The sequence below is a fragment of the Musca domestica genome, unplaced genomic scaffold (assembly GCF_030504385.1).
Source record: "Musca domestica strain aabys unplaced genomic scaffold, Musca_domestica.polishedcontigs.V.1.1 56, whole genome shotgun sequence".
In the NCBI taxonomy this organism is placed as follows: Eukaryota; Metazoa; Arthropoda; class Insecta; order Diptera; family Muscidae; genus Musca; species Musca domestica.
Genome location: NW_026712356.1, coordinates 748,396 through 770,129, shown reverse-complemented (window position 1 = coordinate 770,129; position 21,734 = coordinate 748,396). Strand labels below are relative to the sequence as shown.

The 21,734-nt window shown below is 34.5% G+C and overlaps 1 protein-coding gene across 1 annotated transcript in view; it reads left to right on the top strand.

The window, feature by feature from the left end:
* LOC101895704 (uncharacterized) overlaps nt 1-21,734 on the top strand; it is a gene marked incomplete in the record, with an annotated part of 445,807 nt that overhangs the window by 395,222 nt on the left and 28,851 nt on the right. Inside the window, 2 exon segments of the mRNA XM_059128648.1 lie at nt 8,884-9,645; nt 14,117-14,249. Of these exon segments, the coding sequence (XP_058984631.1) occupies nt 8,884-9,645; nt 14,117-14,249 (895 nt within the window).

Genomic DNA, 21,734 nt, shown 5'->3' with positions numbered 1-21,734 from the left:
TGTAACCATTCTTGGGTGGCGCGTGCTGAGTGCGATGGTGCTTAGTCCTGTTTGAATGTCCAAGGTCTGCGGCCAAAATGTTTGCGTGCCCAAGGCTTTAATACACCCTCCAGAATATTTTCGCGATAATATTTGGCATTTTTTTTAATGCCACGGTCGATTAATACGAGCGAAGAGCGGCCATCGGCTGTCATGGCGGCCCAACCATCACCATGGCCGGCGCTTGAGTTCTGGTGGCCAACCGAAGGTGCACATGTTAAGCTGACCTCTTTGACAAGTAAACACGATAATTTTGTTTGTTAACGAACTGCTGGACAACGAATGTTTTCTCATCGGAGAAAATCAAATTCACCACTTTCGGGCAAGCGAAGCAACTCTTTAGCCCTTTTGAGTCTATTTTTTTCTGTTGCGGTGTAAGTTCTTGCACTTTTTGGAAATTCAATGGCTTTACCCCGAGCTCATTTTTCAACAATTGCCAATTGGAATATTGAAATACGTTCAGCAATATTCATTTTTCGTCTACGCGGGTTTCGATCAAATCGCTTTTTTACTTTTCGAACCATTTCTGCTGATGTTGCTGTTTTTTTTTTTCTGTCCACTTCCTTGACGTCAGTATCACGGTAACAAGCGATGGTACGAGACACAAAAGATTTATTCACATATAAATGCTGGAGTGTTCTAACGTTAGCCACTTGTGGTTGTCCAGCCAAATATAAATAAATCACACTATCACGTTTAAATTCCATCACGAGTAACATTTTTCAGGAAAATTCTCACAAAAATGCTTTTGTAGGCATTTAAACAATATAATTAGCTGTCACTGTAACAATTTTAACAGCTGTCGGACGAGTGGCTCTCGTGAAATGTGAGTCCGATTGTCTTCAAATTTTAGACATCCCAACATTTATATTAACCCAAGGTCTAGTGTTAAGATGGAACGGACGGTCCTCTCCTTCTGGTACCTACCCCACAATGGTCAAAATTTTGAATATCCAAGGAGCTCATAAAACTCGAAATGAACACCCGATTCCTTTCAGACTTGGCACATCTCAATATTTCCATCATCAAAAGATCTGCTATAAATATGGTAGAGATCGGCACCTTTTGGCACCTCCCCAACATTGGGTTCAAGATTTGGCACCTCCCCCACATTGGGTTCAAGATTTTGAGAAACCAAACACTCAAAGTAAGCCAAATAAGCATTCAACTCTCTTCAAGTTTCACACATACAAACACTTTTGCTAACACAATATGTGAAGATGATATATATCTGCGAAACCCTTCATGTATCTCACTCACAAAGGATCACAATTTTCAATACATTTATCTGTCATAACTTACGAAACAAGTCAGCGATTTTTTACAATTTGTCATATCTAAATATTTCTCTCAACCAGAAACTTGGGATGAATATGGATCTTATGATGAAGTTACGAATATAGACCAAATATTGGGACGTCGCAATATTTTTATATTATTTAGTTAGGTCCGATATTAAATGGATAATATTGGCCCATTCTTGTACCCACTCCACAGAGGGTTAAGAGTTTCAATAATTAAGACAGAAGTCAAAATATATTTAAATAGTCGAACATTGGCTGAGGGTGTACGTCTGTCGGCAGAACCGACTGATACTTTTTAACTTGTTTTTTAAATATTTTAGTATTTTTTCTTCGTTCGCCGACGTCAAGTCTTGCAACCTTCGGTTTTGGACCCTTTGTGCCGACATTACTCATTACTTTGTTATGGATTATTTCTCTTGTAATTTTGTTAAGAAATAGTTTGTTTACATTTCATTCGGTTTCATTCGGCTCATACAGCTCCCGAGTGTTTGCTGGACAATGGAGACAATTTCAACCATTAAAAATATAGTATTTGTTGCAGATCTATATATACCATACTTTATGAGGTCTCCGAATATGTCCTCCATGGAGAGTAAAAAATGGCCAAATTTTAATTGGGAGCAATTTGTTTGCAAACATTTTTCACACGTTTGTTGTAAGTACTTTGGATTATTTCAAAGTAACTTGGAAACCCAAAAAGATCCTTCCCTTATCTTCCTACCTTCATATTCTAAAATCACCCTCCCCCCTCTCATTTTGAACATATTCCCACTTTAAAGCCACAGTTTAAAATATAAATACACTGCATGCAACACGCATGTTAACATGGGGCGAAGCTACATAATTTAACCAACCCGCAGGCAAAAATCTTGTAATCAATTAGAGGCACATAAGCATGTTCCCTTATGAAATTAAAGCCCTCAGCTACTTTTGCATGAAAATTAATTAGTTGAATAAAAAAACACAAAAGAGAAATAATTTACATTTAATTACATTAAAGATTGTTACAAATGAAAAAGCTTTGATATTAAACACACACATTTATCTTCAAGCACAACAGTTCCCCTCTAATTCGAATTTTAAACTTTGATTACACATTTAAGAGGTTTTTTCTTAGCTTGAAGTGATTAGTCGTCGGGAGAACTTCGTGTGTGTTTGTGAATTTTCAAAAATCTATTAACAACAACATTTAAAATACATTTTGTAAGTAATTTTTTTCCTCGTCTTCATTTCACTTTAAATGAAAACGAAAACACAAACACAATAATATGTAAAGTTGTGTTCTTTCACTTTTCACAGAAATTAAGGGAAATTAATTTAACAAACCAAGAAAACTCTTAAAACACGTACGTATTATACCCAATGTCGAGTTTACAAAATGTGGAAAGAAACGTTATGTACGTTTTTGTGCTTCTCTGAAGGACAACAATACCTTCAGGTTTTAGTATTCCAAGAATTTCCTTTATTTTTTGTTGTAACCCAAGTGTGGTATTAGTTAACTGTGAGTAACTTGGTCACATTGATGGAAATCAAGAAAAAACGAAAAAAAACTGAGAAAGGTAATCAAAAAATTGAAGAACTTTCAATATGTGTAATTGATGTTTAGATATATATGTAGGTAGCCACAGTAGGGTGTTGTTTACAGATTTGCTGTTTTGCCAAGAATGATGTGAAACTTGGGATTGGCGGTGAGTAGATGGGAATTGAATTGTTTTTTTATTTTATTTTAAGACTTCGTAAAATCAAAAAAAGTATAATTTTTTTGGCAAATACTTCATTAATCCTCTTTTTATACCCACCACCATAGTATTGGGGGTATATTAAGTTTGTAATTCCGTTTGCAACTATATATACAGCATCAAATTTCAGAATAAGTTTGGCTTTGTTCGAATTGCTCACCTTTGGCATGAATTATTGCCTTCAAACGGCCAATGAAACCATCACACGCTGCCCGAATGTTGCTCAGCGGTATTTTGGCCCATTCCCGGCGAGGCGCTTGCTTGAGGTTACCGAAACTTTGATATTTTTTAGTGCCAACCTTGTTTTCCAAAATTCTCCAGTCACAATTGTCCAACAGATTAGTATCCGAAGATTTTGGTGGCCATTGTACGCTAAAAATGAAGCGAGGAACCTTATTTTGTAACGCTTTTTGGGTGGCGCGTGCTGAGTGCGATGGTGCTGAGTCCTGTTGGAATGTCCAAAGTCTGCCGCAAAAATGTTTGGCTTTAATACACCCTCCAGAATATTTTCGTTATAATATTCGGAATTTATTCTGATGTCACGATCGATTAATACGAGCGGAGAGCGACCATCGTCTGTTATGGCGACCCACACCATCACCATGGTCGGCGCTTAAGTTCTGGTGGCCAATCGAAGGTGCACATTTTTAGCTGACCTCTTTTGCAAGTAAACACGATCATTTGTGTTATACCAGCCACCATACACAGTATGGAGGGTATATTAAGTGCGTCATTCTGTTTGTAACTCAACGAAATAATCATCTTAGACCCAACAAACTATGTATATTCTTGATCAGCGTAAAATTCCGTCCGCCCGTCCGTCTGTTGTAATCACGCTACAGTCAAAACGAAATAAGATAGAAAGCTAAAATTTTGCACAGATCTCTCTTTTGTCTGCAGGCAGGTTAAGTTCGAAAATGGGCTATAGTGATCCACGATATCGTGTAGCCTCCATATAACAGTACCCCCCCATATCCGGTATTTTGACGATTTTAGCCACATTTTTTAATGGAATTGTATAACAATCCACACAAGGAGTTCTGTGTTAGTACTTTATGCCTTTCCGGAGAATTATTTATATAGGTCCACGATATCGTATAGTCCCCATATAACGGTATCACCCGATATTCGGTAATTTGATGATTTTCGCCACATTTTTCAACGGAATCGTCTGAAATTATACACAAGAGGTTCTTTGTGAGCACTTTACCCCCTAAAAGGGAATTGTCTACATAGGTCCACACTATCGTATATCCCCCAAAAAACGGTACCCCCCGATATTCGGGATTTTGATGATTTTAGCCACACTCTCCAACGGAATTGTCTGAAATTCTAAACAAGAATTTCCTTGTGAGTACTTCATCCTTGAAAGATAATTATCTATGTAGGTCCACGACATCGTATAGCCCCCCGATATTCGATATTTTCATGATTTTAGCTACATTTTTCAACGGAATTCCCTGAAATTATACACAAGGAGTTCTTTGTAAGTATCGCCTGAAAGAGAATTGTGTATATAGGTCCACGATATCGTATATCCCCCACATAACGTTACCCCCCCGATATTCGGTATTTTGATGATTTTAGCCGCATTTTTCAATGGAATTGTCTGAAATTCTACAAAAGGAGTTCTTTGTGAGCACTTTATCTCCTGAAAGGGAATTGTATATATAGATCCACAATATCGTATATCCCACATATATATTACTTGTTTGTTTACAAACTGCTGGATAACGAATGTTTTCTCATCGGAGAAAACCAAATTCGGCAGTTCACCACTTTCGGCCAAGGGAAGCAACTCTTTAGCTCTTTCAAGTTTATTTTCTTCTGTTGCGGTGTAAGTTCTTGAACATTTTGGAATTTCAATGGCTTTGCACCGAGCTCATTTTTCAATATTTGCCGAATGGAATATTAAGATATGTTCAGCTCACGAGCCATTTTTCGGGTTTCGATCAAGTCGCTTCTTTACTTTTCGAACCATTTCTGTTGATGTTGCTGTTTTCTTCCGTCCACTTCCTTGACGTCGGGCTACGCTAGTATTCCGAGCGGTAACGCGCGATGGTACGACACACAAAAGATTTATTCACATATAAATGCTGGAGTGTTCTAACGATAGCCACTTGTGGCTTTCCAATCAAATATAAAGAAATCACACTATCACGCTGAAATTCCATCACGAATATCTTATTTTTCTGGAAAACTCTCATCAAAATGCTTTTGTACTCTTGTAAACAATATAATGAGCTGTCACTGGATTAATTTTAACAGCTGTCGGACGAGAGTCTTAGAAATGACAGCAGTCTGAAGTTGGTAGCGGTTTTTTCATCTCACCTTGTACATTTCAAAAACCAAACATAGGGTATATTAAATGTGGCGACCATGTAATAGGGCCGGAAATAGTTAATGTTGACCTAAATTGCCGGGTTTCATCAGAAAATACTCATTATTTTATGTGTATAATATTCAGTTTATTTCGTTTATATTTTATTCTAGTTTCACTGTTCCTGCCATTTACAAAACAGAGCCTGTCGGTCTTTTTTTTTACCAAACTTGAAAGATTTTCAAGGGAAAGCAATAAATACAAACTGCACTACTTTGTGCAATTGAAAAGTTTTATGAAAGTGTTGTGAAAAATTTTCCAAAATATAAATCACTTTGGTTGGCTGACTGGCTGGTTGGCTGTAAGCAGTAGCACAACCTAACTTTTCGGTTAGGAGTGAAAATAGTTAAAACATTATTTTCTCCTTCTCCACTGCTTTTGTTGAATGGAAACTTGTGTCGTATACTTATTTGCAACAAACTTGTTCTTTACATTATTTACTGGTAATCGACATTTGAAATGGAATTTAATGCACACAATTTTGCCGAAAATGAAAGTAATGTAAGTTTTTATTTATTTTTCTGAAGAAATTACTTGAAAACGAAAAAAAAAATGAATTTAGCGTGCTATTTAAATTGTTAGTTTTAAGCTTTTGATATATTTTGGTATCATACTCCAATACAAAGTTTGATTTATATTGAATTTAATTGTTTTTAATTTGTGCAAGAATATCAAATTGAATGCTTATTTCATGCCGCAAAACCATGTGAATATGGAACCCATACAAATAAAAAAATAACATTTTAACAAAAAACTAAGCATAAAAATAGCAAATGTTTTTAACTGCCTGTATCTGTGTATGTTCTCTAACCAAATCATAAAATTATCAATGGATAACTACCCCCATGGAATGCTAAGTAGCTAACAATGAATGAAAACACAATTATATTGCACCGCCCGAACAGTCTGTATCCCGCCCAAGAATGCTACTCAAAATGTGTGACTAACAAACGCCTTAAAATAACTCACGTGCAACCATATCTTGTCATACTCACTGCAAATGTTCGCAACTGAACTTTTGAGAAACTTCATTAAAAGTGCCCAAAAAGTGTTTAACAATATTGCATGTAACAACATAAATTAATAACATAAAAATAAATTTATAAACATACAAAAGAAAATATTCCAAAAAATCGACTCGTGAAAGCCATACAGTTTTAAGGATTGTGCTTAAGTTTATTTATATGAATTTTCATTTTTTAATAAAAAATAATCAATATGGTAAGTTCTTTTTTTTGGTCCATAGGGTTATAAAACATTATATTCTACCATGAGTATAGTCAGAACAAAACAATATGCAAGATATACAACCATCTACAAATAAAGAAATTTTTATAAAAAAAATTATTTCCCCTGAGATCCAGATTTAATTAATACGAAATTCACCTTAAAATTCTATAATCGATCCAACAGTTCGTTTTAGGCCTTTTTAAATCCTACATCACATATTGGTAAGGGTATTATGTCTTTGTGAATTTCTTTGTAACAGGAATTTTGGTACATCTGACCGAATTCAGTCTAGAAGCAAGTACATCAAATTGGGATAAAATTGGTTCAGATATAGCTATAGCTCCCATATATATGTTTTATCCGATTTGGGGTTATAAGTCTACTCCCATGCGAAATATGCACTCCACAACAATGATATTTGGTAGCAGATGTCACAAACCTCCCAGAAATACCTTCGCCAAATTTTATGAACATCGGTTCAGATTTGGATATAGCTCCCATATATATATTCTACAGATTTCGGGCTAATTGTGCGCCAAATGGACAATATCAGTCCAAATGACCAGACTTTTGGCACATCCTATCGAATTCAGTCTAGAAGCAAGTACATCAAATTTGGTGAAAATCGGTTCAGATATAGTTATAGCTATGTTTCATCTGATTTTAGTGTTTAAGTCCCTCAAATTCGTAATATGCATTCGACAACAATGATATTTGGTACCAGATATCTCATAAAGCTCGGATATACCCCTGCCAATTTTCGAGAACGACTTAGATATGGATATAGCTCCCATATATATCTTTAATCCGATTCCAGGTTTATTGTGCATATAAAGGCTAAAATCAACCAACATGGAGTGAATTTCGGGACGTACGTTTTCATTTTGTGGAACTCGGCTCCGATATATATTTTTTAATATAATCCTTCTCGAAGTTATATCATGCGCTCTATAGCAATGTTATTTGGTATAAAAAATTAAAATGTCTCCGGCCGCTTGCATTTGGAGATGATCACAAAATATTTAGGAGTTCAAAAGAACAAAAAAACAGATACATTTTCTGATCACACAATTGAGAGTTAAGGACAGGAAAGAAGTCTATCATTTTGAATGACCATTGTATTATATTTAAACGTAACTTACAGCGCCCCGACTCTATGACATAATTTCAAAAGCGAAACCTTCCAAAATTATTATTATTATTTATATGTTTATACTTTTGTCGATATCATATTCTTTTTCCGGGAGTAAAAATAAACCTCAAATGTTCGAAAATCTCATACGAAATGGAGAATGCCCTATTTAGCCTTCACTTCCACTCATATAGTTCCACTCGTTATAGTATTTCCCACAAAGAGGCTTCTTATTATTTTAAGAAATTTTACGTCATATACCACAATAACAAACAAGGACCGATGGTTAAGCCAACAGAAGAGGTTATCAAATTATAAAACAAAATTAGGAGGAAAATCATTCTTCCAATTAATTAATTAATTAATTTTTGAAAATATCCATTTTAAATTTTGAAAAATTCAGATCTAGTCAACGCCAACTCACCATATTTATTTACTAATAATAAATGCTAACGTTATTTTTTGTTATCAAATTAACAACGAGTTGTCGTAACAATCCTAAAACTGTATGCTGCTTAAAAAAAATTGAGTCGATTTTTTGGATTTCCAATTTAATATTAAATATTTTTCTTATTTTATGGTTTTTTATTTTCTTTTTCTTTATGTTTTTCTTTTTATTTTCTTCACAAAATTATAAAAACAAAAAACTAAAATTTATGAACAATATTCAAACCAAAAAATAATAAATATAAACAACAACACCAACTCTACTTGCAATATTATGACAAACTGCACCATAAACTATGATGTTGATGACGATGATGGCAATAAAAATCTGTTATATTGGATTTTCGCAAAATAAACACACCAACAACAACGACGACAACCAAACTAAAATATGTTCTTATATGTTCGCGTTTTTATATTAAAAACAATATCCTTTAACGCAATACTTGTATTTTGCACTGCAACAATGCCTTCCTTTTGGCGTCTTCTGCTTCTTCATCAACAATCAACAAATATGTTATAAAAATATGCGCACACACACACACACCCAACGCACACACGTTCCGTTCATACATGTACAATAATAACCACTTGCACTTGCTGGCAAAGTAGAAGGATACAACAACAGACAAGAAGTTTAAAGACGGCGGCAGCCACGTCACCAACAGCTGCACATGCAACATCAACACAAATTTCCCCCAACACTACAGCTACAACGGCTGCAACAACAACCAAGCCTAAGAGAACATTAAAGCCACCCTCCGTTGTAGCTTGCAAACTTAAGCAGGGCAATGCATTAAAGACAAGTGAAAATATTGTAAAGCCAGTCGACGAGTCAACAACAGCGACAGCGTCGGCTTCGGCAGCAGCACCACCGCCAACAAGAATGACTGCAAGTGCAGAACATATGCCAAAACCGCAAATCCAGGCGCCAAAAATACGAACAACAAAAGTGAAAACAACGTCACAAACATTGGTCACAGATGAACAACAAAGTGCGAAACCAGTTAAGTTTAAACCTCAAAATGTCAGCGTCAGTGAGTCGACGACCACCTCCAGCATTGTTGGCACAACATCACCTTCACCAACACCGATAGCAACGGGCGCACAATCGCCCAAACCTTCATTGTTGCCAAAACCAAAGGTAAAAGTGGTAATACCACCCGCCTTGCTGCAAAAACAACAACATCAAGATATTGAGGATCCCACCTCACCACCTTCTAGTCGTATACCGGTACTGCGTTCAACAACACCAGCAAATGCCGAAAAACGGGCATTACAAGCCACACTTGCTGCAACATCGGCATCAGCAATCGACCGACCAACATCCCCCGAGCAGGATGCGAAGGCAAAGAATAGCAATGCTCTGATAAAGTAAGTGTTAGAGAATGTAGCAAGGCACGCATCCATCGCACCACCCCTCACCACTCCATTCATTCACTTCAACCAATATCATCGAAGTCATTTCGTTGTGCCTCTTTGATTTAGAAAAGGCATATCCATCGTTTCATTTATTCCAGTATCATGAATTACTTAGAAGGCTAGATTCAAGATTTGTTTGTTTTGAATGCTTGAATTATGTACTTGTTTCCCATAATTGCATTCATTTGATGCTATTGTTTCAAGCGCGTAATATTTTATTCCCATCATCACTTTTTCCAAGCTCGTATACGATTCTGATGCCAAATTCGAATGTCCGTTGATATCGAAAAGTTGTTTTTTTTTATGGGAAATTCAAAAAAAAAAAAGAAATAAATAAATAAAATAATAATATAAATAAATAAAAAAAAACTTAAGAATTTTCGACGAGCTCTATCCGAACTCTGTCCAAATCTGTACACAGTTCCCCATTCTGATGCCTGTAATATTCTTTTCCCATAATTACTTTCTCCTAGCTCGTACCCGATTCTGATGCAAAATCTTAGATTTTTTCAAAATTCAAATGTCCGTCGATATCGAAAATTTTTTTTCTTGACGAAATCAGCCTATATCTCTGAGCGGTTTCCCATTCTGAGGCGACATTGGTACCGTTATCAGAAACTTTTGTCAAATGAATAAACATCATAAGGCTTAAATTCTCGAATTCGGTATCAAAAAATGTAAATTTTATTATGACAATTTGAGCATTATTAAGTTAAAAATTTCTAGAACAGTGTGGCTTGTTTGTTCGGGATACCGTAGTATTTTGTTGTTGCAAAATGGTCTGGCTTTATCGCTTTATTGTTGTTTTTATAAAAACAACGTTTGTTTATTAGTGGAGAACGATGGTAATGTTTACCAGGGGGTAGGGCAGGGAATACCTAGGTTTCGGAAAGAGCCACCAATCCTCATCAGTTCCCTTGTTTTTGTCTGGGATATTCTCCCCAGAAGTTATTTTAAAAATAACTTCTATGACAAAAAACATTTTTTTACCCAAGTGACGAGATCGTAAGCTCAATAGAAGAGGAATCAAAGAATTAAATAAAACTAAAATTCTCTTGGAAAGTCTTCTAAATCTTACAACCGCACTTATAAACATTTACATCTTTCTAATTTAGCAAAGGTATTTCTGAGCTGTACTTGATATATTTCTCCTAATATTGTTGTTACAGAGCTATATCTAAATATGTACTGATTATCTCCAATTTCAATAGGGTTCGTTCTTGGGCCAAACAAATGATTTGTGCAAAATTTCATCTGGATCGGGTAATAAATGCGAACTGTACTTTGATCACAAAAATACTTGGAAAGACGGACATGCATAAATCGACTCAGAATGTGGTTCTATGCAGATCATCATAAGGAACTATGGGTCTATCTCGTTTCCTTTTGCCTGTTACAAACAAATGCATAAACACATAATACCCTGACCACCTTGTGGTGTAGGGTATTAAAATGCAACTTTGTCTTACTTTTTTTGCAAGTTTTGCAAGGTGATATAACTGATTGGAACTGGAAAGACCGTACAAAGTGATTTACCACAGGTCCGTTGTTAGGTAGGCCTGTAGGATGATTGGTTTTTTGTGAAATCCTAATTAAAGGTACGAAAATACAAAAATTTTCAATATTTTGATAGTAGAGAACGCCCATAGTGGAGGGTCTTGGCTCCTTAAAAAAAAACCTGATAATTTGAATTATGGTTGCTTCTGGTTTAACATCTTCCGATAGGAGATGCGGACATAACCCCCATAATAATGGGTATGTTCAAAGACTTTCTCCTCTGGGTATGTCCGGCACCGGCTAACGCGATCTCAAGTTTACAACATTAAATAATTTTTGTAAGTTTTATTAGGATTATGACCGGAAAAAAGTCAAAAGGACAAAAAAATAATCTGAAAACAAGACATTAAGTTCGGCCGGGTCGAAATTTCAATACATTCCTCCACCTTAGGGTAAAGGAAACATTTTTATATTAAAGTAAGACCGTTTGAATAATGCAGTTAAATTTATCAAAAAAAAAAACGGGTTCCGCTATAAGAAATTTTATAATTCAAGGACTGTCATCTATCAAATCTTCTAAAATGCCAAATTTGAAACAATTATGTGGGTAAATGTAACTTGGATTATCACAAATTCCGAATATCGGGGGGTATAGTTATATGTGCGCTTTAGGAAAACGTGGAACTAAATACTCTATTTTCTCATCGGGCTAGAACCCATTATGAACTGTAAATACCAATTTTTATCAAAATATCAAATATCGGGAGGTACCGTTATATGGGGGCTATACTAAAACGCTGTCCTATGAATACAATGTTTCGCCATACGAGCTAGAACCCATGATGACCCACAAATACCAATTTTTACACAAATTTGTGAAAAAAGTGGCAAAAATCATCAAAATATCGAATATCGGGGGGTACCGTTATATGGCGGTATACCAAAACGTGGACCTCCATGACCCATTTTTAATGCCAAAAGGCCTGCAGAGATAATACAAATTTGAGTAAACTTTTATCAATCTACTTCAATTCGTTCGGAAGCTAGAGTGGTTTCCACAGACGGACGGACATCGCTAAATCGACATAGAATGTTATGCTGACCAAGAATATATGTACTTTGTGGGGTCTAAAATGTATATTTCGAGGTGTTACAAATGGAATGACAAACTTAATATACCCTCCATACAATGGTGGAGGGTATAAAAAGAGGGTGGACTGCCCTTTTGAAATGTAAACATTCAAATCGTATCTGATATCTGGTACCCAATATCATTCTTGTGGAGTGCATATTTACGAATGGGAGGGTGAACCGATTTTCATCAAATTTTATGCACTTTCTTTTAGACCGAATTCGGTCCGATGTTCCGAAAATCAGGTCATTTGACGTGATATTGGCCATCTGGTGCACAATTTGGTACCAAAAAAAATTCTATAGAAAACTTCGATTCAGCAAAGGTTTTCTATGGAAACATCCACTTAAGCAGTGTTTTATTTATACAAATTTTGCGGATAAAAAAAGGTTTCTCTAAAAAAACCGCAGTCCACTAAGGTTTTATATTAAAAAAAAAAAATAATTTATAGAAGTTTCGCTATTAAAATCCCCAATTCTTCAAAAATTTTCCGCTTGAAAATTAAAAAAAGTGAGATTTTTTCTTTTCTGGTATTGACAAAAAATTAATTTAGAGGAGGTTTTTTTTAATACCAAAAAAAATCTCTAGAAAAATTAAGCGTATTCTTTTTTGCAATGTAGAAAAAATTATTTGTATTATACAGAGTTATTGAACAATTAAGATTTCCGTTATATTATTTTCTTTTACAATGCTCAACATATTCTAATTTAAGTGTGCATCGAATTCAATATCATTGGATTAGTCAATCTTTGTTTAACCTTAAGCGTTGTATGAATATAGATTTGGATACAACAGTAGCAACATTTAAAACAAAAAAAAAATATTGAATGTTAATATTTTTATGCTATTTTCAACACACTGAAAAATTATCCTGCAAATATACGTTTAGCACAATTTAGATGATTTAATTCTTCTATCCACCCAGCAACAACCATGCAATTTCACCAATACATAAAATTATTTAAAACTTTTTCTATTAATGGGTAAGCAATTCACAAAATACCAGCTGCAATTATTTATTATTTTAGAAATTTCAGTAAAGTTAGTTCTACGTATTGTTGTATGTTTTGGTCTAGTGGTTACATTTAATTTTACATTCGTCACCAGCAGTTGCCAACACAATAAAATGCAGTGAAACCTCTCGAAAATAGATTTACTTAAGCGATAATTTTTGTGCTATGAAACATTCATTTAGGTAAATAAAGGTTTCATTTTCCTTCTGAATGACTTGTTTATTATTTTTAAGTTTTAGATATTCTTGGACCCACTTTTTCTCTGTGTATCAAAATGATTTTTTTCTTTCGTTTTACACACAATTTTTCTCGAATATATGTTAAATGCAAAATAAATGTTTGCTATACACGCAACTCCTATTCTCTTTTTGCAAAACAATTCTCACTGTGTAGTTTAATTGTACCATCTTTTACTTTGATTGTTTTCTTTGTCGTTCAGTCAGAACCAATGTATATTCACTTTTTCATTTAGAAACAATTACTTTCAAAATATCTTTCTTTACTTTCTATGTTTATATTGGTGTAATACTGTAGAATGTGTTTTTCTCTCTTCTTTATAATTTGATTTCTTTATGGCGGTTATTTTAAATTTCCAATTTCTTTATTTTCTGGTATTGGCTTGAAATTATTAATTTTATTTTTGAGAATTATATTTTATTTTTGATAAATTAATTGCTTTAAACGATTTCTTTGTACTTTTTTTAGAACTGCTATTATTACACTTATTAAAATATTACTTTCATTTTCATTTACTTTTCTCATTCCAACCTGAAAAATCTAGTGCTGAAAAACGTGCCTCATGGCGTGCCGCCCGTTTACGTTCGTTGGAGAAGGGAGCCGTGGAAGCCCAAGCTGTAATACAGAATATGACTAGAATTGCCGATGACCTGTCCACGGAGACATTCCCCACAGAGGTTAGTATTTGAACTCATTTCTCTGCCATTTCTAAGCTTTCTACTAACATTTACATAAATATACACAAAACACCCACACATTTAACTGTTATAATGTTGCCACATTTACACCAATAAAAAATTTAAATTGTAATCATTAGTAGGCCAATTGACTTGGCGTGACATGTTTTTTTTTTGTAAATTAAGTGTGAGGATAACTTAAAAACATATTGGATCAAATTGTTGTTGGAAACAATTGGTTAAAAAATTAAAAAAAAAACAAGTAAAGAAAGGCTATGGTCGTGCGGGGCCGACCATGTGATACTCTACAACAATATAATGTGTTGAAAGGCCCCTTATGTCCAAATTCATTTTTGATGTGATGTCATAGAACCCTACCCCTAATTTTATGGTCAAATGGTCATTCAAAATGCAAAATGCACAATAGGCATTAGTTCTGATCTGACATAATACGGGGTGTAGACAAACTTTAAAAAAGAAGCACAATTCAAAATTGTAAGTCAAATTGAAAAAATCGCATGCGATAAAATATGACAAAAGAAATTGGTTAAAAAATTAAAAAAAAAAAACAAGTAAAGAAAGGCTATGGTCGTGCTGGGCCGACCATGTGATTCCCACAACATATATAATGTGTTGAAAGGCCCCTTATGTCCAAATTAATGTTTGATGTGATGTCATAGAACCCTACCCTTATCTTTATGGTCAAATGGTTATTCAAAAAGCACAATAGGCATTAGTTCTGATCTGATATAATACGGGGTGTAGACAAACTTTAGAAAAAGCACAATTCAAAATTGTAAGTCAAATTGAAAATATCGCATGCGATAAAAAATATGACAAAAATTGAAAAAAAATGTAACAGAAAATGTTCACTTTTTATACCCTACAACACTATGTGTTGAGGGTATTATAAGTTTGATTGGGCCAAAAATTATGTAACACCTCGAAATATTGGTTTCCCACATAGGAAAGTATATATAGATCTTCCTATTTCGCCGAACTGAGTCGATCTATGTATGTCCGTCCATCCGTCTGTCCATGTTAATTTGTAATCAAGCTACAGGTCGCAATTGTGGCCCGATCCTCCCGAAATTGAAAATGGAGGTGGGGTTAGTGTCAGAATAGAACCCTATTGTTTTTGGAGATGATTGCAAAATATTTAGGGGTTGGACCAAAAAAACAGAAAATTTTCCTGATTTTGCAGTTGCTCTGTAGGCCACAATTATGAAAGATATTACGCGGGTTAGAGTTTAGGACTGGGCAGAAGCCTACCAATTTGGGCGGCCATCGGACAATATTTAGCAGGTAAAATAGACCCTAATTTTTATGTAAGAAAATAGGACAATTTCCATTAAATACATTAAAAAGTCACTCCTGACCATTAAAGCGATGCTGATAGCCAAGAAATCGGATATGTGTTTCAAAATAGGAACAATATATATGTAAAAGAGAGATATTTATTCTGCTTATAATTCAAGAACCGCTGGGTCGATTTTCACAATTCCCCTCAATTCGGAATGGTCTCTGGCGAGAAAAGGATAACATCTAAGAAAATCGCGGAAAAGATACCAATAAATGAGTGAATATCTTTTGTTCCATTTTTTGTTCAATTTATGTCATATTTTTTATCGCATGCGATTTTTTCAATTTGACTTACAATTATAAATTGAAAATTTTCTAAATTTTTACACCACTCAACACTACGTTTTGAGGGTATTATATGCATGTCGCAATTATCATTCGATCCTCACGAAATTACATGGGTTTGCATTAGGGCCAGAAATAAAATGGACTAAATTTGTTTTCTAAGTTGTTTTTCGCATTAGAAGTGTGTTAAGGAAAATTAAGAAGTCTAGCATTTTGAATGACTATTGGATTATATTACCACAACTTTCGTGTGAAATTGTTTTGAATGTAACATGACGGAGTACGTGAATTGGTAAGACAGGGTAACATCTGGACAGGGCTCTTTGACATTATTTCAAAAACGAAATTTTACAAAATGGATTGGGATATAAGGAGACTTTGAACATATTGTAGTGTTGTAGGGTATCACATGGTCGGCCCCGCACGACTATAGCCTTTGCTTACTTGTTTATTATCATATTTTTAAGCGGTTTTCTTGGATATAATTTTTTTCTGGCTAGAGACTATTTCGAATTGATGAGGCTTCCGAATATCGGTCCAGCGATATAAGTAATAAGTAAGATCTATTTCTTTTACATATATATTGTATCTATTTTGCTACATATCCGATATCTTGGCTATTTCCATAACTTTAATGGTCTGGAGTGACCTTTTAATGTGATTTGGTCGGAATTAAAAATATTCGCGGCTTAGTGGAAATTTTCGTATTTTGTGACATAAAATTTATTATATATTTTACACGCTAAATACTGCCCGATAACCATCCAAATTGCTTAGCTTCTGTCCAGCCCTAAACTCTAACTCCATGCAAAATTCCGCGTTGATTGTTCTATAATTGTGGCCTGTAGAACAACAGCAGAATCAAGAATTTTTTTCTGTTTTTGGTCCATTTCAACCCCTAAATATATTGCGATCATCTCCAAAAACAATAGGGTTATATTCTGACTGAACCCCACCTCCATTAAAAATTAACATGGACAGACGGATATACATAGCTAGATTGACTTAGATCGGCGAGTTTGGAAAATGTATATACAGGGTGAGATGAAAAAACTGCAACGAACTTCAGACTGCTGTCATTTCTAAGCCACTCGTCCGAGAGCTGTTAAAATTATTCCAGTGACAGCTCATTATATTGTTTACAAGCGTACAAAATCATTTTGTTGAGAATTTTCCAGAAACAAAGTTATTCTTGATGGAATTCAAGCGTGATAGTGTGATTTCCTTATGGGCAGGCAAACATTTTGGCCGCAGACCTTGGACATTCCAACATAACTCAGCACCATCGCACTCAGCACGCGCCACCCAAGAATGGTTACAAAATGAGGTTCCTCGTTTCATTTCCAGCGCACAATGGCCACCAAAATCTCCAGATACTAATCCGTTAGACTATAGTGTCTGGAGTATTTTGGAAAGCAAGGTTGGCGCTAAAAAAATACCAAAGTGTCCGTCACTTCAAGCAAGCGCTTCGCCGGAAATGGGCCAAAATACCGCAGAGCAACATTCGGGCAGTGACCAATTCGAAAAAATCTTAACTTATTCTAAAATTTTCTAAAAAAAATATAATAAAATTAAAAAAAAACAAATAAGAAAGCGGTAAGTTCGGCCGAGAGGGCTATATGAAGACGTCGGCCTGCACAGACAATTTTCTGTCTTAGCTTCTAGAATCCATTACGTACTTCAAATACAAAATTTGAAACAATTCCGGTGAATAATGTCGCTATAATCATGAAAATACCAAATATGAGGAGGCACCGGGGGCTATTAGAAAACGTGGACCTGCACAGACAATTTTCTGTCGTAGGCTGTAGTAAGCATTCCGGTGAATAATGTCGCTACAATCATCAAAATACCCAATAAATGGGGGGTCACCGTTATATGGGGACTATACAAAGACGTGGGCCTGCACAGACAATTTCTGTCTTAGGCTGTAGTATTTATTTCGAATTCCAAATTTGAAACTATTCCGGTGAATATTGTCGCTTAAGTAACCAGAAAACCGAATATCGGGAGGTACGGTTGTATGTGGACTATACCAAAACGTGGACCTGCATGACCCATTTTAAATGCCAAGAGTCCTGCAGACATAATATACACTTGAGTAAAATGTTATCAATTTACTTCAATGCGTTCGGAAGCTAGAGTGATTTCCACAGACGGATAGACGGACGGACATCGCTAAATCGACATATACTTTGTGGGGTCAAAAATGTATATTTCGAGGTGTTACAAACGGAATGACAAACTTCAAATACCCTCCATACTATGGTGGAGGTTATAAAAAGTAAAAATTATGGCGTTTGACATTGTTGTAGTTTTTTTTTTATACTGTACTTACGCAGTACTGTCAAATGAAAATAGAAATTACTAATAACAACGTTAAAAATGTCAACCCAAATCAGAAACAACATTTTATCAGTTGCAAATATTTGATAATGTTTTATATACATATCTTAACTTTTTTCCATTTTTATGTTAACAAAATAACAAGGCGAAATCCTCACTCAACATTTTAAAATAAAATTTAATAAAACACAAACGTATTAATAATTAAATTTATCTTAAATTTAATTTGTTTTTGTTGGTATAAATGTGGCAATATTTAATATTTAACACAAACCCGACACTTTCATTGCAAACTTTAAACAATAACATCTCCATTAGCATTTAATCTACATCACATATTCTGAATGTGATTTTAGAATGTTTGACACAAAAAAATAAACATCAAATACAAAATTCAATGTGTGTCATCATTTTTTTTTTTTTTGTTTTTGTTCTTTAATATTTGATGTCTCACTCTACTTTTTACTAATGGTTTTATTGTTTCTATGTTGGTTTCTAACCATTTCCTTATTGATTGAATTGTTTTTTTTTTACTAAACCAAAAACAGAAGTAACAAAATAAAATAAGATAATTTAATTTTTATATGGTATTTTTGCTTTAAGCCAACTAACAGCAATTTATTAACTTTCGTTGTTGTTGTGTGTGAGCGTTTTTTTTTTTTTTTCATTTCGATACAATATTTCCAGTTTTGATCCCTATGTGGATGAATAAATAGTTAATGGAAATGGTATACACATATGAGTTATTTCGCAATAGATGGGATAGGGATATAGTTTAAAGTTCAAAAATGTTAGTCATACTATATTATATGAATATTATATGCAAATAATGCAGACCAATTACAACATCCCCTATGGGGATGATTCATACTCCATTAAAAAATATATTTCAACACAGGAAAAAAACGCATTACAACTCAGGTTACCGACCCATTACCTAACGGAGATCATGTCACACAAAATAAGGAGCCATATTTGACCACTAAAATTATGCATATATATCCACTCTTACTTAAAACAATTAAAAAAGCTGTAAGTTCGGTAAGACGGGCCGAACTTTGAATACCCTCCACGATTTGGAAATAAAATCCGTTAAAATTCTGTTAAAATCTTAAAAATACCGAGTGTAGCCGTTATAGTAGGGTAGACGGCATGGACCTGCATAGGCAACTTCTGTCATAAGCCATTACAATATTCAAATGCGAAACATGAAAAAAAAAATCGGTGAATAATGTAGCTAAAATTATCATAATACCGAATATGGAGAGGTACCATTATATGGGGCTATACCAAAACGTGGACCTGAATAGACAATTTTCTGCCTTAGGCTTTAGTATGCACTACGAACTTCAAATACCAAATTTTAAACTATTCCAGTGAATAATGTCGCTAAAATCATCAAAATACCGAATATCGGGAGGTGTTGTTATATGGGGGCTATACGAAAACGTGGATCTGCACAGACAATTTTCTGTCATAGACTGTAGTATCCACAACGAACTTCAAATACCATATTCCAAACAATTCCAGTGAATAATGTCGCTAAAATCATCAAAATACCGAATATAGGGAGGTACCGTTATATATACGAAGGAGTGGACCTGCACAGACAATTTTCTGTCATAGACTGTAGTATCCACAACGAACTTCAAATACCAAATTTGAAACAATTTCGGTGAATAATGTCGCTAAAATCAATAAGGTATCGAATATGGGTGGTACCGTTATATGAGGGTTATACGAAGGCATCTTTTCCGTTATAGGCTGTAATATCCATTACGAACTTCAACTACCAAATTTGAAACATTTTTGGTGAAAAATGTCGCTTAAATAACCGAAATACGAAAAAATAGGGAGGTACCATTATATAGGGCTATACCAAAACGTGGACCTACATGGCCCATATTCAATACCAAAAGTCCTGCAGAAATAATGTACAGTTGAGTAAAATTCTATTAACCTACTTCATTTCGTTCGGAAGCTAGAGTGATTTCCACAGATGGATAGAAGGATAGACGGACAGACGCACTGACATCACTAACTCGACATAGAATTTTATGCTGATCAAGACTGTACAGGGTTGCCCATATTCGACTGACCCACACACCGCACACCGACTTGTGTGCGGTGGAGCGCCGTCTCGTTGAAGCCAGAACTGCCTCATACGCTTTCGACGAATAATTGGCATCACAAAATTGGTCATCATGTCGCGATAAAGCTCCTGATTGATAGTAACAGCATGGCCATTTTCATTTTGGAAGAAAAACGGACCAATGACCGTTTTCGCACTAACGCCGCACCAAACTGTGACTTTTTCGTCATAAAGAGGCACTTCTTGAATCTTCTGAGGATTTTCAGTGGCGTAAAATGGAAATTTTGCTTATTTACGGTCCCATTCAATATGAAATGAGCTTCATCGGACATGATAATTTTGTTCGAAAATTGACTGACAATTGACTTCTTCTGTTGAATGTAAATTTCAATTATTTCAGAGCGCTCGCGTGGCGTATATTGGTTCATGGTAAAAATCTGCTTGGACTGACGCTTCAAACGCGGTATGTCATTAAGCGATGTGATATCTCTGTCAAAAGTTATGGCGTTGCCAGATGGGTCCGTCGAATATGGGCAACCCTGTATATACTTTGTGGGGTCTAAAATGAAAAATTCGAGAAGTTACAAACGGAATGACAAACTTAATACACCCTCCTGAAAATAAAAAAATAAAGAAAATAAAAACTTATTTTATGCGTCATGTCCTTTTTATTAATGGCTTTATAAGCTGATTTGTAATGCATATTTTTTCTGTGTTGCAATATATTTTAAATAGAGTGTGAATCATTGTCATAAGGGATATTGTATGATATGTCATAAATAATGTTACTGCTTACTCTTTTTTTTTTAATGAAAGTGGTTTAAAATAAATATATATATTTTTTTATTTCAATTCGTTCAACAATTTTTGCTATGAAATGTCTCACATGTTTCATTTTATTTTTATTTGATTTTATACGTTTTAGTAGTAGTGAATCAAATCAATTTTTTCATTTTTTTTTTTTGTTTTGAGTTGAGTCCGATATATGACCGGTCAATCGATCAGTCATCATTTCCACACACACACGTCAAATTTTGACGAGTTTTTAGATACCCAGAATAAACGGAAATTAAATCAGTGTTCTATAGAAATTCAGTTAGACTAATAAAAAATCGATAACAATAAATAAAATTTGTTGCTGTAGAAAAGTAAATATAGCTGAAGAACATATTGGCTAGAAATGTGTTTCTTTGTTGGAAATAATTTGATTATATATCTATAATGGAGAAAATTGTATTGACATAAATCCGTTAATATTTTCAGAAATTATTTATTTAATTTAATTTTTTTTACTGACATATATGTTTCGCATTAATTTTCCACATATGTGAGCATATCCCATGCAGGACTAAAGCCCAATTTTAATACTTTGGAAAATTGTACAATCTTATTCTTAATGT